This window comes from Glossina fuscipes, unplaced genomic scaffold, assembly GCF_014805625.2.
Source record: "Glossina fuscipes isolate IAEA_lab_2018 unplaced genomic scaffold, Yale_Gfus_2 0, whole genome shotgun sequence".
Classification (NCBI taxonomy): Eukaryota; Metazoa; Arthropoda; class Insecta; order Diptera; family Glossinidae; genus Glossina; species Glossina fuscipes.
In genome coordinates this window covers 40,337,882-40,359,717 of record NW_023998414.1, presented here as the reverse complement: position 1 = coordinate 40,359,717, position 21,836 = coordinate 40,337,882, and the positions used below count along the sequence as shown (strand labels likewise).

The following is a 21,836-nucleotide window of genomic DNA, read 5'->3' as shown; positions in this document are numbered from 1 at the left end:
AATGTGAGCAAAAAAGGAAAAAACAAATATTGCACGCGCAAGAAGAAAAAAAAATCTTTTTAACCTGTTCCATATTTTACTGAATTTATGTTTTCCATACAAACATACATTTGTGTGTAGGCTTTAAGGCGTATTACACCAGAGATAACATTAGTTTTGCCTTATGCGGACGGCAAACTCTATGCTTACACACGTAGTTAATGCAAGCATCCAAACAAACAGATATACGGACAGACAGGCAGATTGTAGATACAAAAAAAAAAAAAAAAATAAAAATAAAAATACATATGCATACTTGTACATATATTTGTATGAATTTAATGCTCAGTGGGTAGACAAAGAATAACAGCAGCTCTCTTTGCCATAATAGCATGTATAAAAAAAAAAAAAAAAAAAAAAAAAAAAGAAAAGGAAAATCTGCATACATATGCAAGCGTGCATAAAAACCTATGGTAAATTCTGCTGCAAGAGCAGCTACTGCAGCGGCAGCAGTAGCTGATAATACCATTTACTGCATTACGGAAACATAAACAAATGTCGCCACAAGACTACAATCAAAAGGCATACAATATTTGTTTGAATCCATATACCCATACGGTCGGTCATACATATATACTCGTAGATAGATACATGACTACGAACGATTATGTGCTTACTCACTTATATATCTGCAAAAGCTGGGTCTTATTAAATCCTTTCGGAAAAGTACAAAAATTTACATGACAATATATATGAAAATTAAAAGGAACGAAAACAAATACAAAAACAACAATAAAAACAAAAAAATGCTTTTTATGTCAGAGATTTTCTTGTTTTAAATTCGAAACTCCGGCAGCGGAGATATTTAATTATTTATTGATTGCTGTTTTTACTTCAAATTTACCTTATAAAGGGGGGAAAACTTAAAATGTTAAAAACAAAGCGTTGGCGGCGGAATTTTTCTACCTGTCAAACGGCGAGCATATTTATGCCCTTGTATCGTTTGCAGTTTTGAGAAAAACAAAAACAAAAAAAACAAAAAAAAACTTACCAACCACTTAAGTGATGGTTCCCTGTTCGTGTAAGATAGACAGGCGATGGTCACAGCCTAGTGGATGTCTTATGCCTTTGTGACATAGACTAAATACTCGCTATAGCTACAGCCAAGGCCGATTTCCGATTGATGTTTAATCATTGCGTGCTTTACCCCACACTCTTTTACATTTCTCGCAGTAAAGTGTACCTGATGATATCGTTCTTGCGTTCTGTAACTGATACTTCTGCAATTAGTATATGAAAGTATTTCCACTAAATGTCGACTCGTTGTGCTTTTCTTTTCTCTTTTTTTTTTTTGTCCTAGAAATATAAAAAGAAGTTTTAGACGACGATTTTCATGAATGCTTTTGCATACTTTAATTTCGTGTATAAAACCTGCTGGTCGTTGCTGACTGCCCTATCTTTTTAATGGATATAGAAATGGGTTTTATAAGCAATCCTTGCTGCTGCTTTTATGGCGGCTGCTTTCTAAGAACGAACTGGAAACTCTGGATTACTCACTTTTCTCTATATTGTTCGAATTGTGAGTAAGAGAGGCTTCCCGTAGGCGACATTGGCTCGGGGTAGTAACTTTTAATGAAACCTAGCGAAAATTTACCTTAAGTCTAGGTCGGAAATGGAATCTATTGCTAAAATAAACGACTTTTTCTATTATATCGCCTTGCAGTCGCTTCGAGAATGACTGGAGTTAATTTTCAGTTTTACATCGTCCTGGATAGGTCATTTTGGCAAAATTTATCCTAAGAGTGAGAAGTTTTAGTTATCTCAGGCGAGAAAACTTGTCAAAGAAATTCCCTAGTTCTGCTTCCTACAGATTCCTTATCAAAAAAGTTAATTACTTGCTCGCGGTTTCTTCTTTTAATTGTACGCCAAAATGTCTGTGCTTTCAATGCCAAGCCCCCTTTGTAGCCTCCAAAGCCTCCACATTACCGACTAAATACAATGACAAAACAAAAGTAGCTTCTGATGGTCGAAATGCGATCGAATTATGCAATTAGTTATTCTACAACCGTATCCAATCCTACGAACTTATTGAATAATATGTTGTACCTCTGTAGTTTTGTTATGGATTTTCAAATTTTCGAGCTCTTCAGCAAAAATATTCTGTACGCATTTGTAGCTATTTTAGAGTTGATAGATCTGATAAACTGGGGGTTAAGTGCCGATTGTTTCGCTCATAACTTTTTCAGCTAATTATCTTCTTGTCCAGTTGAATGGAAATGAATTTATCTTCGCCCACATCAAATTATTGCAAACCAAATTTTACATAGTATGTAGGAACATCAAAAACAAAAAAAAAACATATATGCCAATCATTACTTTCTATTAGTATTAGTGCATTTTGCTTTAACCGCTTGTTAACATCTCTTCTTCACTGTTTTTCACAATACGGATGTAATTACTGGGGAAACTCGATTCTCGAACCTCATTACTGCGCTATATTCCACATCGTACTGGGTATGGGAGTGAAGCGAAACCGAATTACCAGCTATTTATAATGAAAAGAGCAAAATAGTTATTTAAAAGTAATCTTTAATTTAACCTGAATTTGATCTATGTTTTCGTTGTAATGCTTTGTAATTAAATTCTTTAATTTCACGCACATAAACACATAGAACACGGCTTTACATAAATCATGTTTTAATATTATATGAATGGCTATGCATGGGTGTGTGTGTGTGTGTGTGTGTGTGTGTGTGTGTGTGTGTGCACTTAACTTTAGGTGAAATATTTCAACATAACAATAAACAACAAATAAAATAAATCATATGAAGCAATAAAAAGCATTAAGCATATATATATATACATATATATATATATATATATATATATAATATATATATATTTGAAAAGGAGTATTTTGCAGCTGATTTAATAAAAATTCACAAAATGTCAAACAAAGAAGTCAAGTTTAAGTTGAAAATTTTTATTTTTAACTAGAAACAGTTATTGCTTTATTTAAAAGTTTAAAAAAAAAATTATTTTTAGACAAGTCTATAAACACACTGTTACAAGTTAATAATTTTGTACAATGAACACAAAAGGAAAACAAAACTCTTTTTGAAAAATTCAGAAAAATCTGTTCGAAGTGTAAAGATAATCCAAGTGTATGCATATTCCTCAGCGTCTCTATACACTAATGCTTATATTATATATATATATATATATATATGGATATATATATATATGGTTTTCGAATACAGAATATCATGTTGTTGTTAGTTTACAGAAAAATTGTAGGTATCACAACCGAAAGAAAAAGGCAGACAAACACAAAATTAGTGTTATACGGTGGAATACAGTCATAAATTAAAAAGCAATAAAACTTTCAAGACAAATGCCAATGTTCTGATTAAAAAACCGAAGAAAGAATAACTAAAACAACACATAAACATGAAAAACCGCCAGCATGTTTGAAAGTGTATCGGTAATGAAACAGATATACACTAAAAGAAAAAAAAAACTTGATATACGGACCAGAAGGTGACATAAGTGCATGGTTAACAAAGAGATTAAGGAAATTGAGTCATTTGGAAAGTCATCACACATTCCTATTAAACTGGCTGAACAAAGGGGCCAGCACTGGCGGATACCCTTTCAAGCGATATTATTACTGTATGAGAGATGAAAAGAAGACAATCTCGACGAATTTACTAACTTGATTGATTGTTCTTGCGAAAGCGTACCTTGACTTCGCTTTAGTAATCAAAGTCCAATCGCTTGATTTTTCTTTCGAAAGCCTCCCTTGATGCCGTTCAAACTCGTTTATGGGAAATTTTTTTGACTTGTCTTTCTTTATCGAGCGACTTTGATGCTTTCATCGAATGATATTTGTTATTGGCTTTGAAATACTTTGGTTCAATTGGAGCCTATCTCTTTCAAATATCAATTACGTACGATTGTGACAAAAACATAGGGAAATAGCGGAAGGGTGAATGATTTTCAACCATACTTCACCCGAATGCTAATAGGTATCAGCTACGTAAGGTCTGGCTACGGTTGAATAAATTAAAACTTGATACCGTGACTTTAATCCCTATTCACTCTTTTATTCGTTTCAAATTTGAAAACTGAGCCGTATTATCTTAACTGACGATTATAGTTTACACTCGAAAGCTGCTATTGATCATTTCATATTTCGCTTAGATGCGAAATCGAATAACCTACGATATTTCGCTTGGACGCAAAGTCTTTGAATCGTGTAAGAAACGGCGACAAAAGAGCAATTCATGCCCTCATGGATGGTACGCGTCGTGACGGCTACCCAAGACTAAGTCGTAGGACTAAGAGTATATCGAACTTATATTTCTAAATAAATTTTTTTTTTTTTTTTTTGAAGTGTGGAAATATCTTGATTTGGTTTTTTAAACTCGATGCAAAGGGGAGAAGCAACCACAATATGCCTACTGGTCTATATATCTACTTTAGTTGCTGGTATCGTTCATTTGGTTTGTCTGCTTCTAAGATTATGATGATACGAGATGATGTTGAAAAGTAATAATGATGACGATGACGATGACGATGACGATGAAACTGATGATGATAATAATGATGTTGCTTTAAAAATCATTAATTCCTACGGCGTGTCAGTTATAGTGGACATATTTTCATATGCGGCAAAAAAAAAAAACTTCGATTCAATGCCGACATAACTTGCATACATACTTGATATTATGTCTGCTTTCCCAATACAATTTGTGGTTAAAGGTTGTTTAAGGTGAACCAAAATAAGAGGTACATATATATATATATATATATATATATATACGTACGATGTGCGTATTCGATAATCAGAATTTCACACAGGCAGGTTTATGAACTTAAACAATCATATGTTTTGCTTAAGTATCAGTTACACAACGTAATTTAATACTTTTTCCCTCCATCTCTCTCTCTCTCTCTCTCTCTCTCTCTCTCTCTCTCTTTCATCATATATGTTTGTCTATTTATGGTAGGGTGCCAAAGTAAAAAGGTAAAAAAAAAGAACCAAAGGTACAAGAGAGGGAAAAACAATAAAGAGCTTCTTTCATCTTTCTTTTGTTTGAATTCAAGATTCTGTTCGAAATCTTTCTTCCCATTTACCTGAATCGTTGTTCATTTAATAGAAAATTAAAAAAAATTTAAAAAAAATAAAAACAGTTATCACGACTTAACACTTAATACCGCTGAAGATCGGATGATAATTTTTACTATTCAACCACTACTTGGAAAATTTTGATTACTTTATGAATTTTAGTATATTTAATAAAGTATCGTCTATTAAGTCATTATGTATATATATTTTCAAGATTTTTAAATGAAAGAATTTTTTTTTTTTTTTTTTTTTTTAAGTAAATAACTTTAGTAAGCTGGAACTTATTATGTTACCTAAAAACGTTGAATCGTTTGCTGTAAAAAATATGTAGGAATTCTTGTACTTAGAGACATGTTGGGTTGTTAAGATCTAACACCACCGGTCATAAGAGAAAACAATATGTTTTTTTTGTTATTTTGATATTTTAGGGACAGTGATTAGACTACGTTGCGATATCAGTTTTGATTTGAAACGCGCAAGAAAAAAATTCGTGTGACTTGTCTTGTCTTGGTTACGTTGACCAGAATAGTCCTATTCCCCAGGAAGATAACTGAACTTTTCAAAAAATTGTGCCACGTTTTAACACTTTATTGTAGCCCTACACCAATCGCGGTACAAGGTTATATTAAGTTTGTGCAACACGCAAAACAACTTGAGATAAATCTATCGGTCAATATAGAATCACTTTCTAAATCAATTTAAGCCTGTCTGTCCGTTTTGTTCCCAGCCATTCAACTTAGAGGCCGCAATTTTTGCGATACTTTGATGATCCGTTGTTTTTTTTTTTGGTCCAAGGACGAATGCTGTTGAAACTTGTTGCTTCGAAGTGGACCACTATTTCAACCAATTACACACTAGAACAGATTTACTGTTTTAGAAAACTTATTATTATTATGCAAAAAGCAAAATAATTTGGAAAAATGTTTTTAAAATATTTTTAGATATGAAGAAACTCATCAAAATTGTTTAACGCTTGAATAAACAAAACAAAACCTTTTCCATCCGAGACCTGGAGCATAATCTATCTCTTCCTTTCATATTAATTAAAGCATCATATATGTTTATATATATATATATTTACAAAAGTAAATCTCGTCTGAATATATACGCAGCAGCTAAAGAGATAGGCAATAAATCAGTCCCCGAACACATCAAACCAAAGAATAATTATAAAAGCTTACATATGTATGGATTTCTTTCGAAGAATACCCACATACGAGCAGACAGACTCTTGTCATGTTTTAAATTAAATACCGAGAAAAGCAAGTTTTCGTGTGTTGCTTAGTAATTGTTGTTGTTAATGTTGATGTTGTTAATTTTGTTGTTGTTATTGTTGTTGTTGTTGTTGTCGTTGTTGTCGTTGTTGTTAGTTACGTTAGTTTCAGTTATAGCATGCTAAGATCCCAAAGTAATATTTATAATTGCATTGGCGATATGAAAGCAACTGAGCAAGGAGGCATTACCTTGGCATTTCTTTCTTTAAAAAAAAAAAATTTTTTTTTTTTTTTTTTTTTTTTTTTCTTTCATTCTTTTTATTTGCCTTCTATTCCTCATAAGCTTTGTAGTCATGAAAAGCATGATTGTGGTCTTAAATCTTTGCAACAGTCAGGTTATGTAGTTTTCCCTGGCTTAAGTTAAAGCCTTTAGGGATTTGTAGCAAATGTTTGAGTAGTAGAGAATATAAAAGAAAATAAAGAAAATATATTTGTATTGATTGTGTACAAGGCAAGGAAATTGAATTAAAAAATTTTCAACAAAGTAAACACTACCTACCAACATACATACACACATACACACACACACACGCGCGAGCGCGCGCTCACACACAATGTTGGGCATAGTTAGCAGGACAAGTGTGTTAACCAAAAGCAAAACGACGTGTTCATTTGCGGCCACAGAAATGTCGGTGCAACTTATAGTAATCATTAGTTTTCTTACTTACTTTTATTTTCCACAAAATCATGCTATGCCCACGAAACATCTATCACTGATGAAAGCATATATATATGTATATATATATATATATATGCAATATCGACGTCAGCAAACACTTGCTCTCATCATAAATCGAAAGCCTTACATTAACATTCCTCTCGTTATAGAGGAGAATGCAATCTTTCATTGTTATTACTGTTATTATCTGATTGCGATTATGATGATTCGTTATGTATGTTCGCTCGTTGTTGAAAAGCAAATCTTGCTTATTTATGGGATTTTACAACAATTGCGTAGGCTTTCTTTCCTTTCCTTGTATGCTTAGCATGCACACAGTAACTATTGTAATACATATATAAAAAGTAAGAAAAAAAAAAAAAAAAAAAAACCACTTTGAGAGTCTTTCATTTACCCATAACAAACAATTTTAGCGGCTCAAGTTTTCTCCCTTTTTTTTTTTTTTTTTTTTTTTAAAGACTGCGGACTGGACTTTTCTATAGCACAAGTGCATAAGTGTTGTTTTGTCTTTAATCAAGAGTTTTAGTATATTGAACGTTATCATCGTTTTTATTTGTTCTTCTTGTCTTGCACTTTTCATAAATCATATTTGATTATGAACGTTGTCAATTTTTATATCATATTCAATTTCAGGTCGTAATTTATCATTTGTTTTTTTTTTTCTTCTCTATCTCGATTTCAATATAAACAATGAAAGCGATTTTAAAAGGCGAACAAGTCGCCCAAAACGAAAAAATCAAATATTTAAAATAATTCCTTTTTATTTCGAGACAACGCACATCAACTGATACCTTTTCATTTAATGACGATACGCTTATCTTGTAACAAAATTGGAAATGTTTAACAAATGATTCATTCGTATAAGAGTACAAGTATCGCCTATACACCCAAGGTTAGACTCAATAATTCGACTTATAGGATATGTTAAGCATATAATTTTCCTCTTATCCATGAGCTTATGAATGCTTTGAATATTGCAACCATTTAATATACCAGACAATATCATTACGTGATTCATATGCCATAGTTTTAGGAATTTTTCTTCTTTTTATACTAAAGTTATACGATATAGAAACGTGATTTTTCAACAAGAAGAAAAGTCTATGTGCGGTTGGTGCAATAGCTTGGACAAACCAAATAATATATTGTTCATATAATGAATTGTGAGAAAATGCTTTTCTAACGTTAGACGTGTAGTTACTTTCTAATGCCCATGCCAGAGCCGATTAATGCACAAGTCAGAGGACCTCGCAGAAATAATCATCTTCGATATGTATTTTAAAGTTTTCCCTTCATGTTTATCGCTTTGCCTGATATTTGCAAGCATGCCATGCCGAATATTAAGGTATTTAATTTAAGCTGCAAATGTATACCATATTTTCGGACAAATGATTATAACTTTTTTCGATATTTCATTTAATGTAATCATATCGCTGATGAAAAATAAAAATAAAAAAATTTTTTTCTAATTTTCACTTGTTCCTCTGGGTGCTCATGGGCCAATCACATTTACGTACCTATTCAATTTAACAAATAAACACATAAACACTAAGTTCTAAAGAGATACGGCACTTAGACGGACCGATGGAGCTCTGCACTTTAAATGTATATAAATGTATTTTCACGTTTCTGAGTGATATCATATTACATGCATGCTAGTAAAGTATGCTTCTATAAAAATCATTTCCGAATACTACCACACTAGGAAAAAGATCATTATTGGCCATCGGGAATGAGTTTTCTATTTACGAATACTGGCTTAAAATTTGGATATGTTTATTAAAACTCTTTGTGCACGAATTGCACGCATCCTAGCAGTTAACTACACTTGGGCATTAAATTGAAAAGATATTCAGTTCATTCCGCAGTTCATTGTTTTTCATAACTAAATGTACTTATATAGTCTATTGATGAATATAAATGTTCATATTATTACCGAATATTATTAACCAACTGATTACTTTAATTCCTAATTAAGAACAATGTAAAATTTTCATAAGCATATGCAACTCGATGTTATGAAATTATGCTAATATGTGTGAACAAGCGGTTACATAAATTCAATTTTCTGTTTGCTACACATTGGCGATGAAACGCACATCTAATAAATTACATCTGCACAGTTTGTACAATATATTCATAAATGCAATCAATGTAAGCAAAGTGAGTCCACGAGTTCGCGATTGCGACAATTTCGCCTTAAGATAAACACAAAGCCAATCTATTGAAGTCGATACGCGTGATGGTACTTCAATGCGAGATTGCACGACTATTAAATGGTCCTTGCAACAATTGCATGGTTGGACAGAAAATACATCATATTATTATAGCGTCTTAGTAAAATCGTATGAACAGTAGATAAGAAGGAGCTTGAAATGTCTCAGTATATTGTCTGCATGAAGGCTTCCTCCCTTTTAATAAGAAACCGTCATTTCTTATATACAACGATGGTTAAGTGGAAAAATGATTTATTGCAATGAAATTGTTTTTGAACGAGATCTTCATGTGCCTTGAACTGAGCACAGCAGCAGTGGATTTTGGTTTAGGCCTATTTGCTCAAACTTTCTCTCGATATGGCAACTAGTGACACACACATTACTTTTCATTATTTCCATATTATATTTTGATAAATTTCTCTTATATGACATTTACAACGAAAAAATCGCAAATTTTAATTCAATTACTTGCGTGCTTTTGCACCGCATTAGTGGTGGATTTGACAGCATTGCCGGAAGAGCTTGCTAATGGAAAAGAAAGTAAAAAGTCGTTTCAAAAAGCTTTGCAAGGAACATACGGGAGCTTATGAAGATAGCTGGGAACAGAAATTTCTTCTTCTTTAATTATAATTCAATAATTTTTTATCATTATTCGCTACGGATATGCAAGAGATTTTTATATGTAAATAAAGGATATTTGTGTTCGTCGCTTGATTAAGAGAATAAATAGCACGTATATGCATATATATATATATATGCTCGTACTATAAATTGACCCACTTCTCGGCTAAATACATAGTGGCGATATTCGCTGAAGAAGATAAGGCTTCATGCGATTACAAACGAAATGGAGTTTGTTAATGAAAATACTTCAGTTTGTGTAACATATGCGTATCAAAACAAAATCCTCGAACCATTAAAATATGGTAGAATATAAAATTCAAATGAGAATATTTTTTTAATTTGATTTCTTATCATATTTTCTAGGCTAATAAAAAAACAGCAGTATGAGACCAACAGTATGAGTGTATCTCTCTTAGAATGCCATCGCACACTGAACAACTAATAAAGAGCAAACAAACAAACAAAGTGAAAGAAGCGAATAAGCTTTAAAAAAGAAAGAAAGTAACAAAATTACTAAACAATTCTGTAAACTATAAGAAAACTCTCCCCGGCGCCCGGCCCCCCCCGCACAAAAAAAAAAAAAAAAAAACAAGAATAAAAAGAAGATTCAATTAATTAATAAGCTTCAAATATACCACAAATTATTATTAATAATAAAAGATTATTGCCAAACCATTATCATGGATTCATTGCCCCTATATATGCGTATGTATAGTGTGCTGTGATATTCCCATTCATTTCATTCCATCATTCAGGCAGACTTAAAATGCTTGATACTGTTTACTTAAAAGACAACAGCGACCAGAAACAACTGGCAACGCTCCGTCAAATTGCATGGAATGCATAAATTTCAGTAATATTGATATGTGAATGACTGAAAAGCTGAATGGATATTGTTGTTATTGTGCTTTTCTCGCCTGCCCGTGAAACTGTTTAACCGCACAAACATACGCACTCAAAAACGTTCAACGAGAAGGAATATAAAATAATTGCTCTCTTTTATTGGCGGCACGTAGAAACAAACAGAAAGCAGAAAAAACTCCAACCATTGCATACATTGGCGAGCACAAATACACGCACGACGACAGCCAAAACAATCAATAATTGTGTTTAATTTTATTTTATTTTATCTTTTACTTTTTTTCTCTTCCTTTTTTCATATACATACACTGTGTGTTTCTTCATTTCATTCTGATCTACTCATTCTCCTACGTTCAGTGTGTATCTGCGTCCTACTGACTAGCCTAGCAAACAAATGAAAATTGTCGCTTTATGTTTGCCTGAAATACACAGAATAGATGTGTGTGTGTGTGTGTGTGTGTTTGTATGCGATAAATACGTGTATTATAGTGGCACTTTTAAAAACTTTATGTAATTCTTTAATAAAAACAATATAATACAATACATTCTCAAATAAACGGGCACACACTTAAACAGACGAAATGACTATGAAATCAATGAAATATTCCGATTGTGACACAATTATGGATGGCTATAATCCAGTACCGCCACCATTGCCACGACGTGTACCACCCGTTCGTAATATATACGCCGAACCTTTCGCGCACGAGCCCAATCATCCCAGCAGGTAAATATGCTTAAACATAAATATATGCATATGTGTATTTAAAATGCGTTTATTATATAATTTATAATAAGTATTAATTATCAGACGAAATCACTAATTAAATATCTATAAATTCATGTACACTTTATATCTACGCCTGTTACTCAATCTCAATTTACATGAAAAATATAAAAAAAAAAAGTTGACAGATGAATTCATAAAAATAAAATATACATAATTAAATATCTCTGCTGCCGAAGTTTCGAATTTAAAGAAAATTTCCGATTGTTGATTTTCCGAATAGAATAAGGAGAAGAGAAATGAAATTTTTTCCAATTGCAAACGAATCAATTAACAACTCAGTACGATTTATGGGCAAAAGCTGCCCCTGATTTATACAGTAATTTGCAGTAATTTCGAATAAGACATGGCAATCGGACGGGGCTGACCGAGAGATATGCCTGAATTGACTAAGAATCGCATATCAGTCAAGATAATCGTTATTTTAAGCTTAATAAGTCGTCGGGGACATTAAAATTGAAATGAAAAATCAAATCAATCGAAACGATGAGAAAACATTTTTCGTTCGTGTATACGGAAATTAGTGAACAACATTTATTCAGCTTATGCTGAATCCTAGACATTTATTGCCTCAACATTTCTTGAGAAGATGTCAACAACTGATTATCTAGAAATTTTCCACAAGCCCTCCTCCCTCAATTCCCTATCGATATTATGATATGGTAACAAAATGCGTTAATAGTTTCAGAAATGCTACCCTATATATCATTTTAAAGTCGGGACTGCAATATGTAATGGCAATACTCTTAAAACAGCTGTTCGTGTTTGCAAAAAAATACACACATTCTTCACATCTTTCGTTAGTGATTTTTGTTCCAGGAAGGCGAAAAAACTTATTATTATTATTATTATTATTATTATTATTATTATAATAAATTTAGCCAGAGAAATAAGTTCCAAGGCTAAACTCTTAAAAGCACTAGCATCTAAGGCTATCGGCTTTTATTAAAAACTCTACCGCACTTGAGATTCGAACCCACGACCATGGACTTGCTAGTCGAAATTCCTCGCCTTCGGCTACTCAGGCGGACGAAAAAACTTATTGTTCTTTAAAATGCGTAAAAAAAACATTTATTCCGCCGTATTCTGCCGTATCATTGTCAGAATTTAGGAATAAAAAGTAACTTTTGCTGATGAGGTCACTGCAGGAATTTTGAAAATATACGTGGAAAAAGTGAAATGTGTAAACGTCCATCTGGGCGCGACAACATGACGACAACCTTGAAAATGGAAAATCACAACGATGATGTTGGTATTATTGTGTTCAGTGTAGGGAAGATCTTTATACCCTTGCAGTGAGGAGAAATTAAAGTTCTTCCGGAAATAATATCATGAATTCATTTTTTGCTTTATCAATACATTAACAATTGACAAGCGATATTTTTCCCGCCGAAAAGTACAAAGATCGCTTGGCCTAATATTTGTATGGATCAGCAAGCGGTTCCATTTCAAGAAGATTGTTAAATCCTTGTCGGGCAAACAAAAAAAAGCTAAGAAGTCTTTACAGCGTCACGCGATTTTATTGCAATTAACAACATCTCTTTCAGATTAATTGTTATTGTGTACCGATAAGAGGACACAAATTGCTTTTCGATAATTGTTATCCACAATTTCAGGTCGTCCGATTATTTACATGACCAAAAAATGTGCACAGCAGAAATAATCCAAGAAAATCATTTAGTGAAGCTATTATTATTGCCAAGTCAAAAAACAATTTTCAAGCGAAGCTGAGGTTCACTTAAACGTTACCGCCGTGGAAATACAAAATGACTTTCATGTAATAGCTGGAAAATAAAATCATTAATGTCATGTAAAACAGTGTAGAAACTAATGAGCAAGACCGGAGAGATATGGGTGTGGCCGCCTAGGTATACACTTAAAGCATAGCAGCAATTGCTTCCCTGCATGTTATACCAAATAGCTGCTTGTGTCTACACAATATCATACACGAATATTAATTTTTCATATTTAAAACATTTATAAAATATAATTCAACTTTAGGCAATTTAGTTAATTAATTGATGCGGAGTCGTTTACAACAATAATCTAAATATTTGTGTAAGGAAAAGCGGCGTGCGCGGAGTGCTATTGTTATCATATGCATTAGGGCGCGATTGCTGCGGATGCGTGCTGTGAAAGCGTATTAATGTTGAGAGACTTAGAAGTCGTTTCGTTAATGAACCAATTTTTAGATTTTTATGCCAATTTGCTGGTTTGTGTGCGTGATTGAACAATTGCGTACATACAACCAGTTCATAGCAACTTCGTAACTCACGTCAAGAGGAGCAATAATGATTCCAAACAAATTTCAGGCTTCTATTTCAATTCTGTTTAAATTGCGATCTCTAAGGTATACAAAAATAGATGACTGAAAGGTGAAACGACGGGTACACGTGAATGTCTAAATGCATATTATGCAAGTGTATTATGTATTGGATAAGCGCTGAAGATGAAGTAAGTCTACGATGACTCAGTCTGACCAAATATATGCAGCTTTTACGGAACCTGTCTGTCGGCAGTGTTACGAGTTGCGAATGAAACCAGTGTTTCATTTCCTCTTTCCACGACGGCGACGACTATAAAACCAAGGCACTCATAAGTTCATGGTTAAGTATCAGTGCACTACGTCTGTTGCTGGTTAGTGTTTAAAGAACTGAAGAAGTTTGTTTTAGAGAAATTTATAGAGAGTATAAAAACAGTACCATGGAAATCGATATATCTTTTTATATATGTGTAGATAGATGGCGTGGTGTAATATTGATCTTAATGTCGTAACACTTATATTCATTCTTTCTTTAGTGAGGTTAAAGCGTTTTCAAACGCATTGGCTGCACTTTTTTTCTTATTTTATCGTTCGTAATTATCTTTATATCCTACATGCCTTACATTCCACGGGTGTGTATAGGAAGAATTTGATGTAGAGCCGCCATTTATTATAACGATGGCTTCAGAATCATTTACTTAACTGATCGAAGCTGGTTTGCCCGTTTCTCTGCCCTTTTTATAATTTTCAACCCGCAATTTTTGAGGAATTTCGCTACAAAATTGCTACACAGAGATGCTTTGGCCCAAGCACGCACGCTATTGGAGATGATGGAATTGCTGTTGGGTGGTTAATGATAGACCGCGCCCCATTACATTTTACATTTTAAATTTCTTTCAAATATATGCAGACTTGGTAGCTTAAATAAAAATGAATTGTTAATATAGAAGAAAGAGTAAAAGCTTTAGAAATCACCTCAGGCTAGATAGAACGTCCAGTATAGCGTGTTCCTTAAGTTTGGAAAAAAAAAAAAAAAAAAAAAAAAGACTAACTTTAGAGAATGTGCAATTTCATCTTTATCCTCATCCCCTCATACATATATAATTTTTGCACCAAGCACTATAAGCTTATTAGACTAGTTTTAAATTTACTTCTGGTGATGCAGTTTAGAGGTGAACGCCTAAAGGTAAAGAAACACAGCAAATTAAGGGAATTTGAGCAATTAAAATATAATTTCGTTCCTTGCCCAACAATTAGCGAAAACGATAACTAATAGTTAAACTCTTGTTTGCTGCTTGCTGTAGAAGATTTAATTTTTTTAATTTATTCACTTACTTGGAAATCTTTTCTGAAGATATGCATGGAGAGTGTCTATAACATTTGCGAAAAGAGAGGCGAATGCATTCTTGCCCGTTGCCAGATTCTTCGAGCAAGACGCTAAACCATAACTCCACCCTCTCCTACCGCTCTTAAAATGTATAAGTAGCGCAGCTACTCTCTCATGCTCTTTAGATGGCTTAGGTATTTGGTTTTACCTTTTCTCATATTTTCTTTTGTTTGGAATATTAAAATCCTTGTAAAGCCAAGCGTGTGTAGAGGAAAACCGCAATAATAATGAAAATTGGCGCTAATTTGTTGTATTGCTCTTTAAGCTCATTATCTTTGTTTATAACAATGCTTGATGGATGAGACGTAAGGGTAAAGAGCAGCAAAAAGGAAACCCGACGCAATAAAATGTATTATAATTTTTATGGGATTTTTGGCCTCTTCGTGAACCATTTGATGTTCTTTGTACTTAAGTGTATAAACATTTTTGAACACGTGCCCCTCTTAATATGCAGAAGCATCGTAAAATAAATCCATATATGTATATCGATATGCACATAAATATACCTTCGGCTTTTATCTTTTAAACTCTGTTAACCCCTTTAAGGCTAAAATGGTATTTAAACCCTTATTTTTTTTCGGGGCTCTTCCTATGGAGCGCACAGGGGTTTCTTCAAAGCACATTTTTTTTTCCTTTTTTTGCCCGATTTCTCTCTTTCTCTTTCTCTCCCTCTGCCTCTCTCTCTCTCTCTTCCTGTCTCCTTGTCCCTGTTATTACAACAAAATCATGTATTCTTGTTTATAAACATGTTAATCGGTATCGGTTAATTTTATATATATATATATATATATGTATATATATATATGCATCCAGGTGCGAACAAATTGTGAGATGCGTTGCTTTCTGTTCACATGTTTTGTACGACAACCCTTAAAATAAAATTTAAAAAAAAAAAAAGAGAAAAACATTACACAAAAAATTAAAAACAAATGCCAAACTCGTGCTATTGAGTTTAAAACAAAACCTAACGAAACAAAGCAAAAGTCAAATTATTGTTTTAATAAAAACTTTAAGAATTTAGTTGAAAGTTAAACAACATTTATTGAGTTGTAGATGTACTTTCGTGCGTGCGTGCGTTTAACTGTGTGTTTGTGTACGCGCGTCTGTGTGTTTGTGTGTTTGAGGGCATAGACATATTTATTGATTTTTACAAAACTTTGAAATACAATTTTACAGTAGTTTATGTATAAAGAGTGCATTGTGGCTTTGTATCGTTGTCGTTGTTAGTGTTGTTAGTGTTGTTAGTGTTGTTACTGTTTGTTCTTTCGTTTAACCAAACTGCAACCAATTTGAGTTTTATGGCTTCCTGATAAAGGCATAAGGCCTTTTCATTCTCAACAATGTTTAAATTTGACATTTTGTCGTCAATGTCTGACCATAGGAAAGTTTTACAAAACGAAATAACTCGTATTTTAGTTTAAATTGAATTTTTTTTCTTTTTTCCTCTCTCTTTATCTCTTGTCTTGCACACACGCTTATGCTGTTGAAACTGTTGTTTAGCATAAATTGCAATTTAGCTCCTTTCATATAACTTTTTATTGTAAAGGTTTTTATTTATTTCTTTTTAATCATGTTGGTCAAAATGTTTATATAGCTGTATATACATATAAATGCTTATGTATGTTTTCGTGTTTTTCTTCATTTTTTTTTATTTTTTTTATTTTTTTCTCCTCTTCAACTAGATGTTTATCTTTTCAACAGTTTTGTTGACAAGTCATACAACAGAAAGAACTAATAACAACAACTAAAGCAGACATGCATGCGTATGTTGACATAGACGAAAAGCTGCAAATTGTCAACATTATGTAAACATAAATTTAAAAATATATATGATATTTCTTTTTCTTTGCTATTTTTCCTTACATTTATAATCATAAGCATTAATAGGGACCGTACATGAGTTATGTTAGTTAAAAAAAAAAAAAAATAAATAAATAAATATATATATATATATATATATATATATATTATTTATTTTTATATTAATATTTCTAGAGAAATGAGCTAAAGCTGCTGCCAAGTCATGCTAAAAAAAATCCACTAAACAACTGAGAAAATGTATGGGGAAAATGAAAAATTCCCTTTCGCTACGCTTCTATCCTTGTGTTTCACAACAACAATTGCTTAGAAATTTCCTGGATAAACGTTCGGATCCAATGCGGCCATGCATGACGATGGGTGTAATGCTTGGGATCTTGTTTCCTCACAAAATTGCAATATTTTGAGGCGTAAGATGATTATTTCAAGCCATTTCAGTAGTTACTCCTAGTAGGTCATTATCAACCGTTTGTTTTAGCCGTGAATCTTCCAGCTTGTATTACCCGTTAGTTTCACGAGTTTTCAATATTAAAAATTCAGCGTAAGGAAGTAAGTGGTATAATGCAGCATATATATATATATATATATATATATATATATACATGTCTTCTATTTTTTTCTGACACACGCCCACTTTAACTATATTGATGAAAACGTGATGTTCGATATGTTGATTTTTACGATAACAATGAAGACAGAAAGCTGAAATCTTTCTCACAAGTCTTTTTTGGTCGAATAAGACTGAGAGGTTAAAAAACGGGTGCGATCTGTTCGCAGATTTGCCCGTAATGCAGAAGAAACGAAAACAGTTTCGCGGATCTTCTTATCCTTGTATCATTACGAATGTCTATTTACTACAATAATGCATATCGTTTTGCCACATACCCTACGTATCACGAGTATACTCGTCAGAATTCGACACAGCTAAACCGATTCAGTGGGTGACAGGACCTTGTTTTTTTATTACGATATCTGTGACTTTAAAGGTGGGTTCAATTTTTTGTACGACACCGACCGGAGACCATATCATTACTTGGCTGAATGCTCTCTTAGCACGGCGTACCAATAGCAAGGACATCATTTTCTATTTCAGGCTTTCAACTAGAGGAACTTTATTTTAGTGAAGAAGAACGTTTTGGGTCTTGGCAGATGGATAATAGTGAACTGTTTACATGTGCTTCAAATGCCGGCGATTTATGTTGTCCTGAGAAAAGATCAGCTATATTTTTCTACCTCCACAATTTGTTCTGTTATATTAAGATTTGAGCTTAAAATGTCAAACGCAATTAATTATATTATCATACGAATAAAAAAATCTATTTACCTTTGGCAACGAGAATAAAAGGAAATACGGACGGACATGGGGTTTTTGAGTTTTAGAATGTCATTGCTGAGAATGATTATGCGATAAAATTCACTATGTTTCTCGGCATAATTTCTCCCATTTGTTATTCAAATTCAATTCTTAAGCGTGATCTTAAAATATGCTATATATGTAAGAAACTGTCCACCGCCTGATATCAATTAGTCCGCTTCATCAGAAACTCTATTGTGCATTGTCTGTGTAATATTGTTTTGGCTAATTTTTGCTTCGCATTATTGGAACGGACACAATATTTAAGCCAATTTTAGAAGCTGCTACAAGACCTATCGCTATTGTTCACTTGTCAACATGATTATGTAACATAAAGTAGACCGAAAAAAACACGAAGCAGAAAAAAACTCGTGAATGAAATGTCATCGAAATATGTTCTGCGTGATAATTAAAACTATGATAAACTTTACTTTACTTTACTTTTGCATACACTTCAAAAGAAGCAAATCAAGATGAGGAATCCCTATGGAAAGAAGGAGATAAAAGAAAGAAAAGAAAAGGGAAAACCTGATATAAGCTTTATGAACGGATGACAGAATTATTGCACCCCATCTTTTGGTGAAGCGTATAAAAATCCAATTTATCAATTTTCACACTTTCAAAGAATCTTAAAATGTGTGTTTGACTTAAAAGCAGATATCGATTTTCCTTGCATTTTATATCACATCTTTTTTCACGTCTGCCCTCCGTTTACCCTTTCCGTCCTTCCGCATTCGCATTCTCACCCTCTCTCTCTCTCTCTCTCTCTCTCTCTCTTTCTCTCTCTCGCACTAGCTCACTCACCCTTCGCCATAGCTGTAGAAGCAAGCTATGCTTACTCATCAAATGCAAAATTAAATCGAATTATAGAAATTTTAATGGAGTAATTCGATTAAATGTAAAATAGATGATGCCAAAATCGTAAAACGCACCAACCTACACGTACCCATATTCAAATATATACATATGTACATACATACATATACTTATATATATATATATACATTAACATGAGCATTATATTAAAGCGAGAAGTGGAGAAATGAAAAAAGAAAAAAAAAATAAATAAATAAATAAATTAAAAGCAATAAATAAATGCACACAAAGGAATACAAATCGACTATAGAAAAAAAATTGAATGTAAATGATGTAGAAAAGGGATTTACCATTATATCTATACATACATATATATATATATATATATAGATGTATGATTACATAGATACAAACATTAACATCTATATGTCTATTGTATCATGCGTTGTGTGAGGATTTTTTCTGTTTTTTTTTTTTTTTTTATATTTTTTTAATGCTTTTTATGGCCGAAGTAATGTGAGTGTAATTGCATTAATTTAAAAAAAAAAAAAAAAAAAAAACCCAAAAAAACGCTTTTGTTATTGGCACAACTACCAAAGTGTACCCCATTTACATAAGCTTATGTGTACGTATGTGTATTCGTACAATATGCCATCACATCATAGTTTAATCGTTTTTTTAAAGCACTTTCAATACAAAAAACTAACTGACTCTGACTTTTCAAAGGCCGAGACGGTGCAAATATTTAAATTTTCATCAAAATATAATAAAAAAAAAAAGGAACAACAACAAATTCCCGATTACAAATTTTCCAAAAAAAAATAAAAAAAATGTACATATACATAAAAGTATATATATCGCATTTACTGGTTCATATCAAAGTTTAATTAAAAAAGTCTATATTTGCAGAATTTTTTCTCCTCTTTCTCTTTTTCTTTAGAAATAATTATTTTAGGTAAGCATGTTAAGTTTGTCACATCGTCTGTGCAACCACGTGGTTAGATATATAAATCGTTATCTTGGTGAGACCAATACTTGAATATACCTCAGTTGTGTGATTTGCTTCCTATAGACGCCATGTTGACACAGTGGAGTAAGTCCTGAGAAATTCGGGTTAAGAGACCCGTCGACTTTACGCCTATATGGGGTTTTCAAATCGATTTAGGTGCCTTTGCAAAAAATCCATACCATATCTCAATATCCGGCTCTTCTGACGCTAGCAAAGCTGGTCTTTTCAATTAGCGCGATCTACCTAAGCTAACTAAGCTTTGCAGGATTCGTAAACAGAGCTAAATATGTTCACTGTAGCTCTTGCAGATTTGCAAACGTTCCCTTTTCACTTGTTATGATTTTTCCTCATCTTGTGTTGCTCTTTTGCTATACTTTATAAAGGTAGATAAGATTGATTTTTCGGTTGTTAATTTACGTTACCTGAATGTCATGTGCAAACAAATATATAATAATATATAAGAAGATCATGAAAACAATCTTCAAGTATATCGTACGAGACCTTGGTGATGGATGGGCAAGATGAATGATCGAACAAGGGATAATTATTATCAATGTCCGTAATACAAAGCAGCCGAAAATTATCTGAAGGTCATAGGAAAGTGCGGCAATGGAATCTATGTCTAGCTATCATCTGAGTAAAGACGAGTTTTACAAGCTATGATTAAAAACCATAACGAAGGCAGTCGTATCAATGTCATGGGAGATTATGTTTAGTCACTGAGAAAGCACTTTTCACTCATGCTTCAATGCTATTAAAAGCATCCCGTCCTTATATTGCATTCATCTTGAAATTCGTTTCAATTACCTCGATTTCCTTGTATAACCATCTCTTGCACTTCAAGTGTGAGATTGAAAGCAAAATTTATTCTTAAAAATGTAACAAATGCGAAGAAGGACTTGAACGGGAGCCAATAGTTTGAAATAATAACGGCGAAGGTAAGGAATACTCTTTGAATTGACAGCCGCGTCACCCACACATAGGTACACACATTTATTTGAGTGCTTACGAGGTGAACGAGTAAATATTTCGAAAGGTATTTCACTGGATAAGCGGTGGCGTTGATCGGAGCAATTCTTGTCGTGTCTTTAATCGGTCCATACAAAGTCTCTTATTTGATTGATGGTACAATTTGCAATTGCTAATTATGCTAACTACGTTGACCTGAAACTTTTACATATATTATATTATCGCACAGTCCAGGGATAATAGTTCTCTAAATTTTTTGATATTTGTTTTTCTCGTTTTCCTGCTGCAATCTTGTAAATGATCGAGACGTTTACAATTGTCATTGCCAGAGGCGGCCGGATAGCAAGTTTGCAGTACCATTTGAGTGCTTTTCTAATTGTAATGACATGATCAGAGCAATCTATTCCACACTTTACTTTATTGTATGCAAGCACATCTACTAGTTTCAATTTCTCGGATGAGTGTTAGCTTGCACAAGCAGTACGACTGTTACGCATATTACTTGCATTTGGTGCCATTGTGGGAGCCATGGGATTCCAGTGCCAAGCGAGTCTATCCATTTGGTTGAGTCGTTCGGTTCAGATATGATGTGAGGAGAAGTAAATCTACAAGTTGTAGAGACATACGTTGTGTCTAATGCCATCAGCTGAGTTACCAGAGTAAATTGTG

At 33.0% G+C, this 21,836-nt stretch overlaps 1 protein-coding gene across 4 annotated transcripts in view; it reads left to right on the top strand.

Annotated features, from left to right (window-relative positions):
* LOC119644242 (teneurin-a) overlaps positions 1 to 21,836 on the top strand; it is a 444,303-nt gene that overhangs the window by 147,697 nt on the left and 274,770 nt on the right. For 2 of the 4 annotated variants that reach the window (XM_038043796.1, XM_038043789.1), the window contains exon 1: positions 10,510 to 11,491. The exons of the other annotated variants lie outside the window; for them this stretch is intronic. In XM_038043796.1, the coding sequence (XP_037899724.1) occupies positions 11,346 to 11,491 (146 nt within the window). In that variant the 5' untranslated portion in view covers positions 10,510 to 11,345. Of the gene's footprint in view, positions 1 to 10,509; positions 11,492 to 21,836 lie in introns of those variants that run through there. 4 annotated transcript variants of the gene reach the window in all.